The sequence below is a fragment of the Chrysoperla carnea genome, chromosome X, assembly GCF_905475395.1.
Source record: "Chrysoperla carnea chromosome X, inChrCarn1.1, whole genome shotgun sequence".
In the NCBI taxonomy this organism is placed as follows: Eukaryota; Metazoa; Arthropoda; class Insecta; order Neuroptera; family Chrysopidae; genus Chrysoperla; species Chrysoperla carnea.
In genome coordinates this window covers 35,139,172-35,162,549 of record NC_058342.1, presented here as the reverse complement: position 1 = coordinate 35,162,549, position 23,378 = coordinate 35,139,172, and the positions used below count along the sequence as shown (strand labels likewise).

General features: G+C 29.3%; 1 protein-coding gene across 1 annotated transcript in view; it reads left to right on the top strand.

Moving 5' to 3' along the window:
- The window catches only part of LOC123302601 (forkhead box protein P1), a 206,213-nt gene that overhangs the window by 12,238 nt on the left and 170,597 nt on the right, over positions 1–23,378 (top strand). The window contains exon 2 of the mRNA XM_044885613.1: positions 7,593–7,733. Within this exon, the coding sequence (XP_044741548.1) occupies positions 7,593–7,733 (141 nt within the window). The remainder of the gene's footprint in view (positions 1–7,592; positions 7,734–23,378) is intronic.

Below are 23,378 nucleotides of genomic sequence, written 5' to 3'. Positions count from 1 at the left end.
AAAGCTACTTTAATTTTATACTTTATGAATTAATGGTAATATTAGTTTAAAAAAGACATAATTCTGATTTAGTAGTCAACCCAATGTGTGCGTACATTACCTTCATTTAACTTGATCAAGATATTTATTATGACATGACATAAAATTTCCTTGTTCTTACTTTAAATTATCTCTATTATCTTTAACTTCTTCTGATAACTCACAACTTATTTTTTTGAATGAAAAATATAAACTTTTTATAAAAAATATAAATTGACAGATTGAAAATCATTTTCAAAATATTCTCAAAATTAATGGCAAGCTGAATCGATTATAAAAGTTATAGTTTCCTATAGGTAACACATCGTCGGATTTTGGGGTCGTTTTAAATTGGCACGTTTTTTGGTTTGACCTCTTGAGTATGAGTATGAGTATGGAGGTTAGCGGGCCGTGCTCGAGCATCGGGCCTCGAAGCAATGGTTCAGAGCACTTAACCAAATAGACCCTTGTACTCTATCCCCGCTACGCTTTATAACGTGGCTATTATAACCAACTGATGTACTGAAACCCAGGATCGGCCTAGCGCTGAGTTTCCTAATTTCTTCTGGTTCGACTATGGCCGGACCAAACCATTTCCTTCGCTGCTGTATGAGCGTCGGGCAGTAACAAAGAAAGTGGATCGATGTTTCTTCTGAATTTCCGCATCTGTCACACCCGGGAGATTGCCCTTTTCCAATCTGATGTTGGAACTTGTTCAGGTTATCATGCCCTGTGAGTAACTCTACGATGACTCTTATATCAGCTCTGTTTAGTTTCAAGATCTCCTCGGCTCTGTTACCGAGCGAGTTTCCTTCACCCAACAGGCTTTTGACAATTCGCCCTCCCTTGTAGCTGGTCCATGCCTTTAATTGTTGGTTTTTCAGATTATCTCCTAATCTGTTAAGACCTTCTTGGTATGGCAACCTCGCAAGCTTTTCTTGAGTGGGAGCTATGGTGGTTCCCAGTTTGGCCAGCTTGTCTGCTCTCTCATTACCGTTCCAACCCGGGATCCAGGTAATATCAGGTTTGACCTGATATTACCTCTTAATCAGCAAACAAATTATAACGTGTGATAAGGAATATAGTTTCAAAATGAATAGTGGATTAAATTCTATAATGAGATACTAAAAATGACAATTAAAATTACCTTATTATGAGTGAGTAGCGGACATAGGATAGACGATATTTTGAAACAATAACGATACTCCAAAATTATGAAATATATTAGTTAATGACAAATGGGTAACAGCAGATTGTCATTATTAGAATGTACATACCGTCGCGTCATCGGGCTATAGCGCAGCGTGTATATATTGTTGTATGATCGTAATTAGGACACAAATAATATTATTTAACCCCCTCCGGTTTTCTCTTCATTTACGCACACCAAATCTCTTTTCTTATTATTTATTTGTCTTTGAGAAAATTGAATTAACATCTTGTGTTCATAATTATTCAAACAAAATAATGCTTTATAAGAATACCGAAAAGAAAATCCGTTGTGCGTGTCTGAGCGTGCATAGAGAGATAAAAGAAACTTGGTTGAGGAATCAGTTCAAGAAAATTCTTAAATCAAAATAATAACAAGAGAAATATTTTATGTTATGTCAAAATAAATATCAAGCTAAATGGAGGTAATATACTCAAATATTGGGTTGACTACTAAATCAGAAGTATGTCTTTTTTAAACTTATATTACAGTTAATTCAGTACAGAGTTAAAGTAGATTGAACTTTTGTACAATCAATCATTCAAACAAAATCAAAGCGAATCTGAGTAAAGAGTAAACGCTACATTTATAACATACGAAGATACGATAGGAACATAATTTCAACCGAGTGTCCCACGAGACTTCTCTTTATTTTTCTGTAAATCATTAAAATAAAAGCTTGAGAAGTTTAGAATTAAGAGGCACATTTTAAGGGTGTAAAAAAGAGAAAGGGGATTATGGAAAACGGAAAATTATTTATAAGTAGTTTAAAAATTTATTGGGCATTCATATATTTATACAATTAATGTCTTTACTTAAAAATTGTTTAATTCGTTGTGTACGTAGTCATGGTAGGGACAATAAAATCGATGCCAGCGCTTCCAGTGAACAATTTTGGCGATAAAGGAGGCTGTTATGACTAATTTGCAGTTCTTTACATGTTAATGTTATAGAAAATGTCAAATTATTGAAAAACACGAATTAATTAAACTTAATGCATTAAAAATTGTAAAAATAAGAAATCAAATTACACAAATATTATTTTTCAAATGTAAATTATCATAATTATTTATTTAAATTTGTGAGACAATAATATTAAATTTTCAATGTAAGTCATAAATGCAATCCATACACTTATATATACATCCATAGAATTCTATAATTAAAGTACTATATCGTTGCCTCCAATGGAAACGCCTCCAATAAAACTCACGCACAATGCGAATAAATTCTGACTGGCCATTTCACGTGGATCTTGTTTTAATAATTTCAAAAAAATGTTTTAATAATGTCATTTTATCTGTGATTTCTAAAATTTCAACTAGAATTTGTTTAGAATAAATTCAGGTAGGTAAATCAAAAGATAAGAGATTTGATATTTATAAATTATGAATTTTTTCATAATTAAATAAATAATTTCTTTAATATAATACAAACAGAGTATCATATTCGCACACCAGATACTAACAAAATATTGTTTTAAAAATTTTTACAAACAAATTTTCCGAAAATATTTAAAATTTGACATCATTGGCGATATTGTATTGAATTTGTATTGTTATATCAGTTCTTGAATTACAAAATAAATTAATATTTTGCAAAATAATTTGAACAAAAATAAATGTAAACCTGTTTACAATAATATTGTTATCATTTTGGCAATAAATCAAAAATGTTAAAGATAAGAGTTTTTAAACATACCTACCACCGGTTAAACACAAAATACACTAAAAAAATCAAGTAAAAAAAATTACACAAAAGTATATTAATTCAGTTTAAAATTTAAGTTAGCCTTTCGTGCAGATACCTACAAATTTCGATAAATTTTGAAATCGTTTCATTTAAAACTGTAGTTTGAGATTTTTGAAAAATTTGAGTTGGTAAGATTTATCAGATAAGATATTAAGTTATTGGCGAAGAACTCCTTAATGGTAAAATCCTCCAAATTTCTATCAAGCTCAAAAAATGTTTTTAAGAAAATAAAATTTGAAAAATCACAAATATTAATTTTGTTGCTACGGCGGGAATCGAAGCCGCTATCCTAAGCATACCGCGGACGGAATTGGTTACGCCTTAACCAACTGAGCAAATAGGGCGACGTTAGTATAGGTATTGGGAAGAATAAACTTTTACGATAAGTACAACAGTTTTTTTTTTTATATTTAATTCATATGATAATAAACTAAAAGATATTATTTATCCCTCACTGCTTAGACCTTAGTGCTTTGTAGGTAGAATGCATGCACTTTTAGACGTAAAGGGCGTAAAATTTTCATATAAATTTCATTTCTCGTCAAATTATCAAAATAAAATTGGTACAAATATGACAACAATTTTCATACTGACATGACATTACAATACAACTAAAATTAGTTTTTTCTGAAATTGTGGCTGTGATGGCTAAAAATTTTTCTCTTGTCACGTATTTTCAAATTTCATGATCATAGCTTAGTGATTTTGTAAATGTTACCAGATTAGTTGAAATCGCCACATTTTTTCCATCTTACATTCCCTTAAAGTGAATTTTCTAAGCCAACTAACTTGAAATTTCTGAAGTCTTCTCATTACACCATTACTTACTTTGTTGAACTCCTAGGCCAAACTTTTCTTGTTTTATGAAATGTCTGTGTAAGAAAGGTTTTCAATAACCTTTAATAGTATAGAAAAAAAGTTTGAAAGGACCTGGTGATTCTTAGGATCGTATGCAAGATCAATGAGATCCATTAAAATGTATGAACAATCTGACCTAAGTACTTTCGCTGCTAGACTAAATGGTGAATTCAAACAAAAATTATTAAATATACAAGAAAAAATAATTATAATAAATAACAGAAAACCTACGAAAAATGATAATTAAAAAGATTTACTAAATAGATTAACTGTATGTGTATGGTTTGTGAACTAACCCGTTGAAAACATTAAATAATTACTGTAATGAGAGGATCCCGAAGGAATATTTTTGTTTGGACAAAGTTGTTATCATAATTGGCCACACAACAACACTTTAATTATTTAAAAGTAACCTCTGAAAAAAGGATAAATATACTTGTAGCTTAAGGGGATATGCAAGGATTGAATAATACTAGGGATTTCAATAAAACTTTATAAATACATTTTTTGATTAACAAAGCTTCCAAAAATCACAAAAAAATTCCTACGTCAACGGGCTTTTTATCATTCTTTTATCGTTCAAAGTTATCTTTTTCAGTTGCATATTTCTATATCAAAAAATCTAGAGAGTGTGATAAAAAACTATCTAAAATATTTAAACAATCTTGTAGTTTATAATCACATCATCAAAATATAAGGTTGTCGATGATATCAAAACAAAATTTTAATTTAATTATGACTTCATCAAAGATCCAATTTTTTTATGAACAAAGACGACTGTAGTTATAGTAATGATGATTGAAGAAAGATATCTATATTATCAGATTTATAACCATCACTTGCATACAATATATTATATATTTTTGTAGTTGTATGGTATTGTGAAGCCAAAATTAACTCATTACTTGACTTAAAAGCATGTACTTGGTTTATATGTATGTACCGTGCAATAAACCAAAACTTTTTGTATACTATTCGACGATTATACAATAATCACTTTGTGATTATTTGGATAATTAGTAGGAAATCTATTAATTATTGAGCCCGTTACAACATTTTCTTAACATAATAAAAATGATGGTTATGTAGAATCGTTAATGAGAGCCACTTTGTTTTAAGTAGGTACATTTGTACCCATTTATAAGTTAAGAATATAAATCTTTTGACCAGTGTACAAGCGTTGTGACCAGTGTATCATTTTTCTATACACACAATGTATAAATTAAAAGTATAATCATATATATATATATATATATATATATATATATATATATATATATATATATATATATATATATATATATATATATATATATATATATATATATATTTCTAATCTGATTTTACATTAATTTTCATAAAATGTCTTTTTGTACGGTCCCTGATACGTATAATATTACCTATACGAAAAACCTTTTTCACAAAAATTCATCGTCTGTTTACCTTTGAGAAAAAAGATAAATATTATAGAAAATTTTTCCGGTTATAGTCGGTCGTGTGTTGTCTACCTACTTCGAATTAAATTTATAATGCTATTAAATACTTTTTCATTTCGGGGTAATTATTTTTTTAAATGTTTGTTCGTTAGAAGTTTCGTAAAGCCTCCTTAACACTTCCACGAAGTAGCATGAAGTCGGGTTTGATACGAGAATGTGAATGTCATACTTGTTTGAGAATTTCGGAAGGAAATGGAGCAATTGCTTTTGTACTGATAATGGAATTTTGAAAAAATTTCTCAAATGTTTATCGATCCTACCTGATATATGTCAAAAATGACCATCGTTAAAATTTATGTATATGTATGTATGTATCTATACGTCTCTCTTGCCGCCAAAAAGGACCAAAACCCTTTTTAAAAAAGTCAAAATAATTGACCTTTAATTGATTAATCTCAAAAATCAAAATTTTGTTGATAATAAATAAAGTAAATAATACAGAGCAATACAAACAAAATTGGATTAAAACAGTAAAATTTTGCCTATAATTTTCACTTTTGTGAGTCCTGGTCCCGGAATTAAGTACATAAGTGATAGTTAGCGAAAAACTGACATCACAGCTGAAAAGAATGACCCAAAAATAGTAGGTTTCAAAACAAATTCCAATAAGATCGAATCAAATTAACCTGTGTTATCAAAAAAGTCAAATTTTTTAACTTTATGACGTCATCAGAATCTAAAAAATTTAATTTTGCTCTATCACATCCAAAATTTATCCAATTTTGATAAACCAAGTATGTAATTCTACTAAATTTGGGTCATACTTTTCAAATTTGTCATCAAAATTAACCTAGCTCTAATAAGTTTCAAAAATGTGGAGTCTCGGTCCCGGAATTAAGCACATAAGTGATAGCTAGCGAAAAACTGACATCACAGCTGAAAAGAATGACCCAAAATTAGTGGGTTTCAAAAAAAATTCCAATAAGATTGGATCAAATTTGGAGGAGTTATCAAAAAAGTCGAATTTTTTAACTTTATGACGTCATCAGAATCCAAAAAATTTAATTTTGCTCTATCACATCCAAATTTTATCCAATTTTGATAAACAAAGTATGTAATCCTACTAAATTTGGGTCACAGTTTTCAAATTTCTGATCAAAATTAACCTAGCTTTAATATATTTCAAGATTGTGGAGTCCTGGTCCCGGAATTAAGCACATAAGTGATAGCTAACAAAAAATTGACATCACAACTGAAAAGAATGACCCAAAATTAGTGGGTTTCCAAAAAAATTCCAATAAGATCGGATCAAATTTGGTTGAGTTATCAAAAAAGTCGATTTTTTGAACTTTATGACGTCATCAGTTTCCAAAAAATAGTTTTCATTTGTTTTTTAACAGTCCAAAAGATAATTATTAAACAAAATATCACCCTTATTTAAAAAGAGACAAAAAAAAATTTACTTTAATATCATTTTAAATTATTAAAACTTAAATGTCTATCATTTAATAAACTGACCGACTGACTACCTTCGACGACCCCTTTACATATCCATATCGTAATTTGCTACCCCTTTTTGTGTATTCTTTTTTTTTGTATAGTATAAATGTCATTACGTTTTGAGTTGACCCTTGAGCTTTTTTTGTATTGTTTTTAAAGTATCAATTTGATTCAATCAGAATGTTATTTTGTGAAATAACATTTAAAGAAATATATTTCATTTTTACGTTTTAGGGGATGTAAATTATGATAAAGGGATGAGAGTTTGACATTCTATCGTGCTTTTTTTTTTTAGGTAGTACGAACACCAAGGCTATTTTAGACTTAGAGTTGAAATTATTTGTATCTTATTTTCAACTTTCAACGGTATGCTTAGGGTAGCGGGTTCGATTCCCGCCGTCGCAACAAAATTAATTTTAATTAATAGTTGTGATGGGCTGGTGTAGTGCATGGTATATGCATGAAGGAGGTGCACTCAGCCTCTGAAATTGAGGAGCTGATAAATGAAATTATCAGCGGAAAGGTGTGGTATCACAAAGGTTCTCTATAGCTTAAGTGTATCCTTCGTGGACAGCCAATATAACCTAACCTAACCTAACCTCTTTTCAACTCTGATGATGATTTTTGTTAAAACTTCATGAATGTAGACTTCATAGAAATTGCCTTGGCGCTCGTACATCCTTAAGTGCAATAAAATTCAGAGAGAGGTTTCAATTTTTTCAAGGTACAATTTTGAACAAAAAATTACTAGCAATTTGAATATTCTTTTTTTTGGGTTAATCTATCAGCTCCATTTCATAAATGATTTTTTGTTTCAGGGCCATATTGGAGATTCTCCTTTTGAAACAAGTGATTGGAGTAAAACAGCACATTTTACAACGGCAACAACTGCAACGTGGCAGTCCGCCGCATTGCAACAACCAATTTTGCATACTCAACGAGCATTTACTAGGATCTGTGTAAGTTAATTACTTTTAAAAGTATCTTTAATGAAATAAAAAGAAAAAAATATGTCGTGGGACACCCGGCAGGAACTTTATTTCAATCGGGAATGTTCTTAATGCTTTCAAATTTCTTTAAGGGATATTTTTTAAACGTTACAAATGATCTCATTACATTCGCCCAGTTCTAATCACTTATCTTATACAAAATCAGTTAATAAGTGTACTAATTAAAAAAAAAAAGTCCAATTTTACACCGTGTAATCAAAATAAATGATGTCACGATATTAAAAAACTGCCAAGAAAAACCGAGTGTGTTTTTATGATTGATTGAATTAATTTATAAGTAATAATTTTTTAATAAATTTTCTAAAATTTTAATTGTTCGTTGAATAAATAAAATAATTATTACAATTATTTTGATTGTGGTTAAATGTTTAAATAATGCGGATATTATTTATGTTGATAAAATAATAGTTTGTTTAAATTCACAAACATTTTGAAAATTTTGTGTTTCTTTTCAAAAAATTTATTTTCATATTTCTTATATTTATTAAAATTTATCAAAATAAAAGTTGATATTGAACAATTTTCATTGTAATTGCTAGTTGATCGATATTGTATTTATGTACAGAAAGTCACACACGATTATTGCTTAATTTTTATTCATTTTTATAAGCATCGCTGCAAATCTTGACCTTTTAAAGTCTGTTTTGTACGCGCAAAAATTAATTTTCACTAATCATTTTCATATTTTGTGCCTAAACGGTCTGTAAGTCGATCAGAAATTGGAGAAATTTTCAAAATAAAATTCGTATAAATATTTAGGGAGCCACCCTTCAAAAATAACTTATCCAAAAATATACATATATAATTTAAATTAGCAAAAAAAACAAGTTGTAGTGTCGTAAAGTGTCGTGCGCTTTTGTTGACATGTGTACGATTTTCTTTTTCATGTCCAACGTTTTGAATTTTCTGGTTATTTGCAGTGTAAGTACCATGTCCAAAATTATTATAATTATAATTTTTTCAAATTTTAAAGATCACTGAAACCTTTTTCATTAAATTTTCGATTAATGGCGGATTATCTTGAATGTTAAAATCGTAAACGAAATAATTGTTTAAGCGGTGAATAAAATCGCAAAAAAAAAATTTTCTTTAGTATGTTTTATGGAAGCGGTTTATTTGTTTTGTAATTTGATTCAACATATTAATAACAGAACAAAAAATGTTTACTGTAAACAATAACTGAGTTTTTAACTTTCGATAAAATTTTGTAATCGGATACCTTAGTTATCGTATTTGTTACTTAAGTTATCTTTTCAAAACATTTTACAGTGAACAGAGCGGACTTTTTTATCCAAAATAATAACAATTACAATAGGGTCTTATCGTTAGTCAAAAATAAATTATGAAATTTGAAAAAAGTTAAAATTTATGTAAAACTATACTTAAATATTCTGATTTCGAGTCATAAAAGCACATACGAAAAAATTAATGTCTCACTACGCTCAATTCGTCAATAAACAAACTACATATCCGCTGTCTCCAGAAGTTTTTCTGTGCTTTTTACCCGCAAACAATTGACATCTATTTGGCTGTGTTAAAATATTTCAAAAAATTTAACAAAAGACTGTATGTGATGCTGAGAGTATCAACATCAGACAGCCAGTTAAACGGCTCCACAATTGTTCTTCAATTCAACTGTTCAATCTGGCCACAGAATGATCTGATGCGGGTTAATCTTAGCGTACTTGTACTACCGTCGAGACGAATCGGAACTGTGCCATCAGTGCCCATAGTAATGCGTTCCTCAGATAACCACTTCCAGATCACGTTGAGTATTGATTGAACAATTGAAAGTGACCAGCTTGCATGAGCTTTGAACCCTAAACCTATGGATTAGAAGGCCAACACTCTACCAAGCAACCACGCTCACCGTTGGAAATGACAACAAAAAAATATAATAAAAAGTTATTGATTTTTGTTCAATTGTAAAATACAAAATATATATTTTGATTTCGTTTAATTATTAAATTGAGTGTGTATACTTTTGTGCTGTTGTCACTTTGTGTATAGTTATTATTCCTCTCAAGTAGGTCGAAGAAATAAGCTGACAAGTGAAATTTACAAAATTTAAAAAACCTCAGAAAAATATCAGAAACTTTTCTTCCTATAAAGAAATGAACTTGATTTTTTTATTTTATGGGTTAAATTACCCTTATAAACAGTTTTTAAGATTTTTTTTCCGATTTTTGTAAAACAACACATGTGAAAAATATTGAAGAAATTTTTGAATAAGCAAAATTTACAAATATGGGCATAATATGGTGATTTTTTTATTTGTGTGACTATAAAGTAAACAAAAATCGATTACAAATCAAGCGCTAAGTAACTACAAAGAACAAAGAATTTAAAATAAATGATCTAATTTTTTTTTTTTTTTAATATTTTTATAAACAACGTATCAGATACTAATACTGCAAATCTCTAAAATGCAAACAATTTATGGAGCATTTCGTGTAAAATGAATTCAATTAAATAATTTACAAAATTATTCTCAATTTAAATATAATTTAAGGTGATTGTTTCCCTGCAGTATTGTAAAAAAGTTTTGGTTTATTGTACGGTATATACATATAAACCAAATACATGCTTTGTAGTCAAATAATGAGTTATTTTTGGCTTTACAATACCACACAACTACAAAAATATATAATATGTTGTGTGCAAGTGATGCTTATAAATTTGATAATATAGATATCGCTCTTCAATCATCAATACTCTTATAATAGTCGTTTCTGTTCATCAAATGATGGATCTTCGATGAACTCTAAATAATTAAATTAAAATTTAGTTTTGATATCATCGACAACCTTATATTTTAATGGTATTATTACAAACTACAAGATTGTCTAAATATTTTAGATAGTTTTTTATCACATTCTCTAAATTTTTTGATATAGAAATATCCAATTGAAAAAGATAACCTAAATGATTCATCATTTTTCAGTCAACTTTGATCGATAAAATAATAATAAAAAGCCCGATAACCTAGGAATTTTTATAAAGTTTTATTGAAATCCCTTGTATTGTCCAATCCTTACATATTTCCTTAAATAATATGATACTGTCTCCTAGATTGAACTGTAATGATTACATGTTATAGAGAACACCTTAAAATACAATCGAGCGTGATTCTAGATACATTATAGAGGGTAAATTGTATAGAGATAATACTATAGAGCTGTATAGACATAGGAAAGGCAATAAGTGAATTCTTGACCACAGTCAGACAGAACTTGTAAGTGTGTAAGAGAGACGAAGACAGATATACATTTGGATGCGACTTTGCAGCTTTATGGTATTATTATTTCTATGGTAAATCATAATTTTGTACTTTGTTCACACAGTAACTTAATCCGTTCGAAAAGTAACTTAGATCGTTCAATTTTTATGAAATACTCAATGTTGATAATATAGACAAAATATCCGAAATGATACAGCAATAACAAATTGAAAATCCTAGTTCAGTTTGATATAAGTGTGTTATTTATATATAATTTATTATTTATAATCATACAAAAGCATCTCTAGGAATGATTGTTATTAAAATTGAATAGTGCTGACATTATTTATTATTGGACAAGAAATTCTATTCCATTCTCACGTATTGTTTATGCAAATTATTTGTATAAACAATCACCATTTACAAATGTTCAGTTACGTATGCGAGTCAACAGTTTAAACAGAATTCAAAAATAATACCATATACCGCATTTTATATAACTTAATTATGATTCATAAAAGATTTAAACCGTCATTTTAAGACTAAAAGGAGGTGCACTCAGCCGTTAAAATTGAGGAGCTGATAAATGAAATTATCAGCGGAAAGGTGGTAAAACACATATATGGTATCACAAAGGTTCTCTATAGCCTAAGTGTGTCCTTCGTGGATAGATTTAACCTAACCTAACCTTCAAAAATGCATATATTATGTTCTCCCAATATCGAGTTTATTTAACAATTAAGTGGTTTTCGAGATATCTTCAAAAATTCATCCGAGATATCGTTTATTTCTGAAACTACTCACTCAATCGTTAAATGAATCCGATTTTTGGATTTTTTGGGTCAAAATTACTCTTTAACCCCTTAAAAAAATTCCAAAAATCCGAGAAAATTTTGTGGTTTCGGAATTTAATAAAACTCAGTTTATAAGGTAAATTTGACCCATAAAACACAAAAATCGGGTTTATTTAACGATTAGGAGAATAGTTTTTGAGAAATCATCAAAAATCAACCCGAGATATCGTTTATCTCAGAAACTACTCCTCCAATCGTTAAATGAACCCGATTTTTGGATTTTCTGGGTCAAAATTACCCTATTAACCATGTTTCATCGGATTCCGAATACAAAAAAATTTTTCGATTTTCTCGATTTTTTTAAAGGGGTACCCCTTAAAAAAATTCCAAAAATCCGAGAAAATTTTGTGGTTTCGGAATTTAATGAAACTCAGTTTATAAGGTAAATTTGACCCATAAAACACAAAAATCGGGTTTATTTAACGATTTGGATAATAGTTTTCGAGATATTTTCAAAAATTCATACGAGATATCGTTTATCTCAGAAACTACTCACTCAATCGTTAAATGAACCCGATTTTTGGATTTTTTGGGTCAAAATTACCCTTTAAACCGTGTTTTATCCAATTCTGAAGCAAACATTTTTTTTCGATTTTTTCGACCTTCAAAAATGCATATATTCCATTGCAGGAAACTTTCTGGTCATGATCTAGCTGTCTTAATGTTAAATCCGGCTCTGAGTCAATCATAATTTTAAATTTTACGATGAAAATCAAGTTTATAAACTTATTTTTTTTAATCTAGAAAATTGGTTATCATAAAAATGTGCAAAACGTATCAAGTTAAGGAAAATAAAAATAAAATCTTTAAATAAATTAATACAAATTAAACTAAATTTTATTTTTATTTTCGTTAATAAAATGTAAACATTTTAGTAGGAAAATATATAGGCATATATATATAAGAAAATGAAAATACGTTGGAAAAATTATCGTTTGTTACCCAATATAAAAAAAAAAATACCTTTAATAATAGCGAATATTCAAAAATGACATCGTAAAATTATTATATTGATATGGGATGGTACCCATTGCACACATTTAGGGATGATGTAAGCGAATATGCCAATAAGCCGAGATGTAACAACATATATAATACTGTGTGGTCAATAAAAAAGTTTACCTTCATCTTTTTAAACCATGTATATATGAAATATACATAGTATATTAAGTTTAGTCCCAAGTTTGTAACGCTTAAAAATAATGATGCTACGAAAAAAATTTTGTCATAGGTGTTCATAAAATCACCTAATTAGTCCATTTCCGGTTGTCCTTCCGTCTGTGGACACGATAACTCAAAAACGAAAAAAGATATCGAGCTGAAATTTTTACAGCGTACTCAGGACGTAAAAAGTGAGGTCAAGTTCGTAAATGAGCATCATAGGTCAATTGGGTTTTGGGTCCGTAGGACCCATCTTGTAAACCGTAAGAGATAGATCAAGAGTTTAAATATAAAAAATGTTCCTTATCAAAAATTAAACAACTTTTGTTTGAAACATTTTTTCGTAAACATCACTGTTTACCCGTGAGGGCGCCAATTAGGCGGAAATTTTATAATATGTACTATACTTGATTATCAGTTATGTATGTGTTACATGTATGTATGTGTAATGTCATAAAGAAGTCAACACTGACTATGCATGGTATTTCAACAATTAATTCAGTCAACTGTTTGTTTGCACTTGTTTGAAGTTCTAAATTTTCATCAAAATTGATTCAGTAGTTTAGAGCCTATATGTGACACTGTGATGAGTAAACAAACTCACATTTACTTTTGAAATTTTTGTGACCGAACAAACTAACATTTTACAGGTTTATTAATTTACAAATCCACTGTACAAAATCTTGGGCAGGGCGTCATATATTTTGTAGGAATGTACTATAGCGATCATGAGCGAGTTCATACTCCGACTCGTATTTGGTCGATTTTCAGATGCTGTGCCGTGACCATCATCATTTTTTGAGGGCTGGATCTGCACTTGGGTAGGGGACCATTTTTTTTGGACAATTTGTGTAAAAATATTTATATATAGGCATGTTATGTTAAAAATATTGTATCAAGCAAGCAAGGGGTGGTTTATTTTAGTCTCAATAAATATATATATACGTATATACTTAGTTATACACAATTATTGTTCTATTTAAAAATTTGCTTCGTCAAGCAGAATCTTATATAATATATATTACGTAAGATTGTAATGCCAATGCCATCACAAAATATATATATATAATAATAACATCGTTTCATCGTTACATAACGCGACGAAAAATGTTATGAAGAAAAATGCAAACGATGAAAAGAAAAGATTTAGGAAAAGCCGTGTATGTGTATATAAATATAAATTGTATAGTCGAAATCAGTATTGACGACATTGATGGAATCAAACAATTTTTAATCATTTTAACCGATATGTATCCTTGCGTCACAAAATCATTATTTTTAAGCGTTACAAACTTGGGACTTAACTTAATATACTATGTATATTTCATATATACATGGTATAAAAATTCGTTCACATGGGCTGTGCTTTATTTTCAAATAAATTTTTAAGCGATGTCGCTATATCTAATTTTGACTGTATATGCATATACATATTTTCTTTTTTTTTTTTCTTCAGGAAAATTGTATATATTGTTATACTTATTGGCTTCTTAGCTTATAGTGTGTGCTAAGGGAGACTATCACTTAAAATTGTTATATTTTGTGCTTACGATTAAACGGTCCATAAATAATTTTATTCATTTTTTTTTTGGCGGCTTTTTTTTTCTTGTTGTGTCAAAATTATACAATGAATATTTTCGATATTTGATTCATTGGTGTGGAAATATTTGTCACAATTATTTTTGGGAAAATTTTTATTTATGTTTGTTTGGGAAAATAGTTTTGAATAGATGTAATTTGTATTGTATTTTTTTAAAGAAAATTTATGAAAATTTCTGCCACATTGACAAATTGACAAATTGTAGTATCTTAAGAGTATCACCAATAAAGCCATCAAAGTAGAAACAAGTGTAAACAAACAACTGACTTAATTGTTGAAATATCATGTATAGACAGTGTTAGAAAATCAGTGATAACTCCCATATAATGCGTACTATACAATTTACGCCTAATTTGCACCCTCACGGGTAAACAGTGATGTTTACGAAAAAATGTTTCAATCAAAAGTTGTTTATTTTTTATAAGGAACATTTTGTACTCTTAAACATTTGTTCTATCTCTAACGGTTTACAAGACTTTGACCTATGCATCTCATTTACGAACTTGATCTCATTTTTTACGTCTTAGCACGCTGTAAAAATTTTAGCTTGATATCTCTTTTCGTTATTGAGTTAGCGTCTTGTCAGCCGAACAGACCGACAGACAGACAACCGAAAATGGACTTAGGTGATTTTATGACCACCTATACCAAAATTTTATTCGTAGCATCATTATTTTTAAGCGTTACAAACTTGGAACTAAACTTAGTATACCTTGATAAAAATGACAGACGCTAGATACAGTATGTACATGGAATTTGTGTGGAGGATTTATAACCAATTAAAAATGTTCGGGGCACGTGTAAGTTGTTTAGCCTTGATAAAAAATTGCTGATCGATGTCTCATCATGAGTACATATTCCGTTCAATAATCAATTATTGCAAACAAAGTTGCATTTAAAGTTGAAACACAATTATTTGTTTGTTTAGTTGTAAAGCATTGTCGGCATCTTGTTCAATATATTTTTATTATTAATAATTATATTTAAAAAAAAAAAATTGTTTAATGCGTTATGTTTTAATAAATATCAAATGTCCACTACTTTTTATACAGACATTATATGTATAACAACTTTTATATGAAACATTTAATGTTCTTGTAGGTGGATACTCTAAAGTTAAAAAAAATTGAACCGATTTCAAAATATTAGGATTAGAAGATTTAGCCCCTATGTAAATGTTTTTGAATTTTTAGGAGATATGCAAGGATTTGATAATACTAGGGATTTCAATAAAACTTTATAAATACATTTTTTGATTAACCAAGTTTCCAAAAATCACAAAAAAATCCATGGTCGTCGGGCTTTTTATTAATTTTTTTATCAAGTTGGTTGAAAAAATGATGAATCATATAGGTTATTTTTTTCAATTGGATATTTCTATATCAAAAAATCTACAGAGTGTGATAAAAAACAATCTAAAATATTTATACAATCTTGTAGTTTTTAAAAATTACCATCAAAATATAAGATTGTCGATGATATCAAAACTAAATTTTAATTCAATTATGAGTTCATCGAAGATCCAATTTTTTTATGAACAAAGACGACTATAGTTAGTTTATTAATGATTGAAGAGCGATATCTATATTATCAAATTTATAAGCATCACTTGCACACAATATATTATATATTTTTATAGTTGTGTGGTATTGTAAAGCTTAAAATATCTTATTACTTGACTACAAAGCATGGATTTAGTTTATATGTATGTACCGTGCAATAAACCAAAACTTTTATACAATATTGTAGGAAAACAATCATCTTAAGACCCAAAAAATTTTCCTCGAGACTCTACAGTATTCTTATTAATTCACGACTACATTGTGGACAAAAAAAACGAAAGATTTTTGTTTTACGACCTAGGTCCTAGGCTAATTGTTTCACTAAGTGGTTCTTCACTGACATGTATGCAAAATCATCATCAGTTCTGCAATAAAATATATGAAAATTTGATTTACAAAATAAAAATATTATTAAAGTACGTACGCATACAAAATAGGCCATAATTCAAGAAATAATAACGTAATATTATTTGTAGCCATCTTAAATATTTTGTGCACCATAAAATAATTATTTATATAACATAACGATAAAGGCCCATAAAAAAAAAGAACTATAACACTCCACACTAAGTCAAATTGGTATACAAATATTATTATATGTGTTCCTTTTAGATACTGTGTCTTCCAAAATTGGGGAACGCTCAATTATTTGTTTATCTTCACATATCGGAGAGTCTTCTGTACACTCTCGAAAAGTAGTACAAAGTTGAACGTGAGACTTGAACGTGATTGGTGTCTTGTTTATCTTCACCTCGACTTCTCTAACTTCGCTAAAAAGACGATTTTTTGTATCCGAATTAAAGACAAACGAGGAACCCAGACACAAATAAAATAAAACTTCATCTTCACATTTTCGTGGCTACATTTTTGGAACATATTGGGTAACAGCAACTCAAAAAACACAAAAATTAAGATCATTTGAAAACTCCATGAGTAATTCTCAAAATATCACCAAAATCATCCCGAAATGCGTCTTTTATGGAGATTTTGAAACGATATCTCAGAGTTTGTTCGTCCAATCTAGAAATGAACTCGATTTTTGTATTTTTTGGGTCAAAATTACGTTATATATTAAGTTTTATCGAAATTGGCGAAAAAAATTTACCTCGATTTTTCGAAATTGGGGAGAACAATTTTACTTCGATTTTTCGTAATTTTCCATTTTGTTTCGAAATTTTATAAAACTCTATTTATAGAGATAATTTGACCCAAAATCATGTAAAATTTTCGATTGGAAGTGTAGTTTTCGGTATATGGCCTAAATTCCTCCAATTTCAAGCCATGTCTTAGAAATGATTCGTCAAATCGGGTTCATTTTCCGATTGAATTCATTATTTCGGTGATTCTTGAAAAGACTTGAGTGTTTTTTTTGTATGCCACTGTAGATGAAGATCGTGTACGCTCTTTTAAATTTCACGGCCAAATACCCGCAAATAAAATAATATTTCTTATATTATTATTAATAGTAAAGCACCGTATTCATACAAGAGAGAGCTTCTGTCTTCAGACAATACATACTCATACACTACTGACTGACTACACACCAAAGCACCAAAGTAAAGCAAGCCACAGTCACTTATAACACGCCAAAGGTATATTATTACTATTATTATGCTTATATAATGTTGAATTGTATATCGTGAAAATTATTATTGAATTATTATGTAATGAATTGTAGCCATACTTTGATTTGGAAAGGTAAACAGATTTTCGGATTTTGTCACTCTACAGCAGCATTTCGCGAAAAAGTATTCTACTATGTTTGAACAAGTACTTCAAAATGTTGATTTTCCTAATAAAAAGACACAAAAAATTATATTCTGGCAAAATTAACAAGCTCTCTTGACATAAAATTAAATTTTAAACCTTTTTGACGCTGTCATCCATTTTGGTGACGTAATATTGGTAAAATCAACAGTCATTACTTCAAAACATTTCGAAGCAGTAATTCATTCTACCCATAGTGGAACTTGTAACCATAATCCACTTCTATGTTGATTCTGGGTCTCTGTTTCTGCATTTCTAATGTTTATGTCATTAAAAAAATGTTCTATTTGTTTCAAAAATTCATCAAAATAATTGCTTTTTTTACTAAACAAGGTTATGTAATGCGAGGATATAATTTTTTTGCAGACAAAATCATTTTCATGTTTTTCTTATTGATATTAGTAATTTTTCTTTATTTATTCTCTCAAAAAATCTTCTAGCACACTTGTCACTGCTGTTTACACTGAACTGACAGTTATTGCCTATATGACATCACATCAGGGCTCGCTCTTGTTTTAGGTCACATGATATCGGTTTAAAAGTAGTCATATTTAACATTAATTTTATGGTAAAACGGCAGATGGATGATTTGTTTGCATAAATTTCTCCAAAACTAGTCGGGGGAAATTAAAAAAACTTGACTTGGTGATTTTGTTTCATTATTTAGATTTCGATATTTCGAAAACCGAGACAGATATCGAAAAATTTTATTCTTATTTTTCGTCTACATTCATGAAGTTATAACAAAATTCATCATCAAAGTTGAAAATAATGTACAAATACTTTCAACCAACAAGTCTAAACTTATACGATCTATTTGTAATAATTCTATGGATATTAACAAGACATATAATATATAAACACACAACAATTCAAAATTTACCACCAATTTAAGGGTAAAAAAAAAATTGTAGAGGTATATAAATTTTCTAAGATCATAAAATAAATATAACTGGAATATTTATGCAACATAGGGATGTCATTTCTCACATATACTTAACCTTCCCTGCACTCACACCATTTTTAAGACATATATGAAGATGCTGCAATGCCTCCTTCTGCAACCCCACTTGATATATACTAAACAAAATATACATACAAAGGAAAAAAAATTTATAGATATGTTGGAATAATTGTAATAAAAAATACAAATTTATAGGTATTTTTTTTTTGTATAATGGAGCTGTAATGTACTTCCGTATGTTGTAACTCTAACCTTGTGCACTTTGGGCCAGAATAAGAACCGGAAAATGTCCAATTATTGAAAAATTCTAGCCAAACAATATTCGTTGTGTGCGTAGTCATGGTAGGGACAATAAAATCGATTCTAGCGCTTCCAGTGAAAAATTTTGGCGCTAAAGGGGGCTGTTATTACTAATTTGCTGTTTTTTTACATGTTAATGTTATAGAAAATGTCAAATTAAAATTATTGTAAAATACGAATTAATTAAACTTAATGCATTAAAAATTGTGAAAATATGAAATCAAATTGCACAAATATTATTTTTCAAATGTAAATTATTATAATTATTTATTTAAATTTGTGAGACAATAATATTAAATTTTCAATGTAAGTCTTAAATGCAATCCATACAATTATATATGCATCCATACAATTCTATAATTAAAGTAGTGTATCGTTACCATGGAAACGAAACTCACGCACGGAGCGAATAAGAAACATCTAATTATCCTCTGTATGTACAAAGCACGCAGGAAAAGAAGATGCATGTCACTCAGACATTCAACTGATATGCATTTAAGGACATTCCTGTTGTGGTACCGAAAAAGGATTGGCCTATACCCGGCCACCATTCCATGAACCATATGGAGCTGTTTAGGAACAGCAGAAGTGCTTTGACGTCAACGGACTTCAGGTCAGAGAGATAGCAAACTCGTTGGCTTCACAATTTCCTGGAATATCACTTTGTCCAGTTGCCTGAAAATAAGTGCAATCTAACTATTTTTTTCGATGCACCAATGGTTCAATGATTCTAAAATCTCAGTATTTTCATACACGTAATTAAGAAGTAAAATTGTCAAAAAAAAAAATCCCTAATAAGAATATAAAAAAAAAATCTAAATAAAGCGGATAAAAGCGACAATTTATTAAGAAATTCAACACAATTCATTGTTTTTTATTTGGTGTTCAAGATGAGATGGTTAATAGGAATGAATAAAACCATTGACAAGAGAAAAAGAGTATGGGTTAAAGAGGGGATATGATACGCGTAATGAGAGAAATAAGGTGGTAAATGTATATTTTACCACCCCTATAAAACACACACACACACACTAAATCCACTAAACTACTCATACCACATGAATGGGCATCAATAAGGATGCCAGCTAGTATAGTATTTTTCCTGCTCTGAAATGAAATCGTCTTTGACTAAAAAGAATACCGATTTCACACATCGCTGAAAATTTGCATACTCTTCTATATTTTTATTATCTTACTGTTTTATCTATTGCTTTCTGTTGCCTTCACTTAATGACTTACCACCATCAATAATCTCATACTGCTTCGTCGCGCCACACCACGCCACACCGCGCCGTGCCGTTCGTTTTCGTTCGCTAACAATATATATCCCAATAAAGATCACAATTTTTATTCATTCAATAACTGTATACATACATATTTCTACACGGTGTTTTAAAAGTAACCTCCAAATTTAGTTCATTCAATTCTATTTTGTTATTCGGGTCATTCTACGATCAATGTATACAACCGGGTAGTAGCCGAGCTTGTTAAGGTGCCGTAACTTGCTTTGACTACTTACTGGCAGGTTATGGGTTCGAATCCAGGCAGAGACAGTGTGAAAAAAAAGTTAATGGGGACGGTAAGAACGAAGCTTGGATAAGAACTTCGTTCTTTCTATTTTCAAAAATAAGATTTCAATGAAGTTTGTGGTTTCTGTTTTAGACATGGTCTGCATGATCTGAGAAACGGAGGTTAAACCCCATTATATTATATAATATATCAAGATATACTAAATTTAGTCCCAAGGATATATCCCAACTATAAAATTCTGATATGGGTGTAAGAAATAAAAAAATCACCTAAGTAGTCCATGTTCGCTTGTCCGAAACCTGATTTTTTAAAATTTTTTGAAGGTTATTACTTATTGTTGTTGTTTACATTTAATCATGCACACGATATTTACATCATGGTCTATTCGACTATATATTGATGTAATATGTTACATACAGGCGTAAACTAAATATTGACAAATATCTTGTCTAGTAATCTTAATTAAAGAGAATTGAAAAAAATACACTCGAACCAGGACTCGAACCCGGACTTCTTAATAGCCTAATTGGTAGGGCGGTTGACATGAATCCAAGAAGTCCAGGTTCGAGTCCTGGTTCGAGTGTATTTTTTTCAATTCTCTTTAATTAATATTTGAAAGCTATTTTTTTAAATTTTTAATTAATTATGGTAAAACGGAATTTACAAAACATGTATTTCGTACAGTATTTTGCTGCGATCATATAATTCGTTTCATTTCACCATCTACCGACTTCCGAGAGCTTTAAGATGGACAACCCTTTCAGTAATCTTTATTTTCACATTGTTTCCTACACCACAAAAGTAAATTTTCGATGAAATATAAATATTTGCTATAAATATGTATAATAATAATTTTGCGGTATAATTTTTTGTTGATATTTAATTGATAGAAAAACAAATCAATAAATTGAATATTGATTATTATTATTTGATTTAGAATTATGATTATTGATATAATATAATAAATTAATAATAATTTATATAAAATATATAATAACAATTTATAATATACAAGTCTTGATATTTAACAAACATTCACAAATATTTTTTTATTCAAATTCAATATTAATAACGCATTTTGTATATTTAGAATTTGGTGTCTAGCTGTTTATATGTAATAAATAGTAAATTCACTTCGTAGAATTATTTACCAATTAAACGTTTATTGTTTAAAAAATAATATTATCTATTACATATATGTATATGTCGACGATGGATTGTCGAATCCACTATTTTATATAATCGTTAGTTTGAGGATGTCGCCCTATTAGCTCAGTTGGTTAAGGCGTTACCAATTCCGTCCGCGGTATGCTTAGGGTAGCGGATTCAATTCCCGCCGCCGTAACAAAATTAATTTGATTAATAGTTGTGATAGGCTGGTGTAGTGCATAGTATATGCCTGAAGGTCTGATAAATGAAATTATCAGCGGAAAGGTGGTAAAACACATATATGGTATCACAAAGGTTCTCTATAGCCCAAGTGGGTCCTTCGTGGAGAGCCAATATAACCTAACCTAACCTAGTTTAAGGATGAATTTTTCTTGACTTCGAGTTGAGACATAGTTATTGAAATACCACGAGACTCGAAATAAAAGTTATATTTGTTTCAATAAAATAGTTATATAGTCCATTTTCGTATGTCTGTCCGTCTGTACGATCGTCTGTTATCGGTCTGTTCGTCTGTTAACACAATATAAAGCTGAAATTTTTAAAGTGTGCTTATTGAAAGTTTTATATAACATAAAAAATTAATTAAAATTCGGTAATGATTTAGAATAATGATTATTAATCTTCATTGTCTCAAATAACTCAATTTAATAATTATGGTGGGAGCGCAAATAAATATACTATTCATAGTAATAATGGATATATTATATAACTTAATTGCGCTTCCACCATCTATGAAGATATATCCTTGGTGACACATTCTTAGGAACTTAAATCAGATACAATTCTTAATTTTCAAGAAGATAAAAAATGTTCAATTCTATTCGTTAGTTTCTTTTATTGAAACACCTAACTTGAATGAATCATCTCGTATGTGTTTAAGTGTGTTTTGCTTCTGTGTTTGAAAGCTGTGTGCTGTTCTTTTCCCAAGGAAATACAATTTTTTATCCTGTGTCTTCCCTGTACGGGCTAGTGGGAGCGCGTGTGTGTGTGTATAAAATATTTTTATATTGTTTATAAAAATGTAAAAAGAGAGTTTGAGTTCGTAAATGAGCAACATAGGTCTTGGTTCCGTTGCACCTATTTTGTAATCCGTTTGAGATAGATCAAAAAATTATGTGTAAAAAATATTCCTTGTAAAAAAAATAAACAACTTTTGATTGAAACATTTTTTCGTAAACATCATGGTTTATCCGTTATGGCGAAAATTAGGTTAGAAACATTATATAGAATGTATATAGATATTGTATGTATTTGAAAGGACCCCGCAATATAAGATAGGAAAATGGCTTTCTGTGAAACTTTTTCAAACCGCCCCCAAAACGTTCTTCGGATAGTGTTGATAAAAAGCCACAAAATTCGTTCGTATCATGCATACTAGTAAAGATTTCGAAAATCCAACTTCACTTTTCTGCAAGTCCAGTGAGAATTATTCACCTGAAGTGAGAAAATTTAGTTCGATCCCCCTA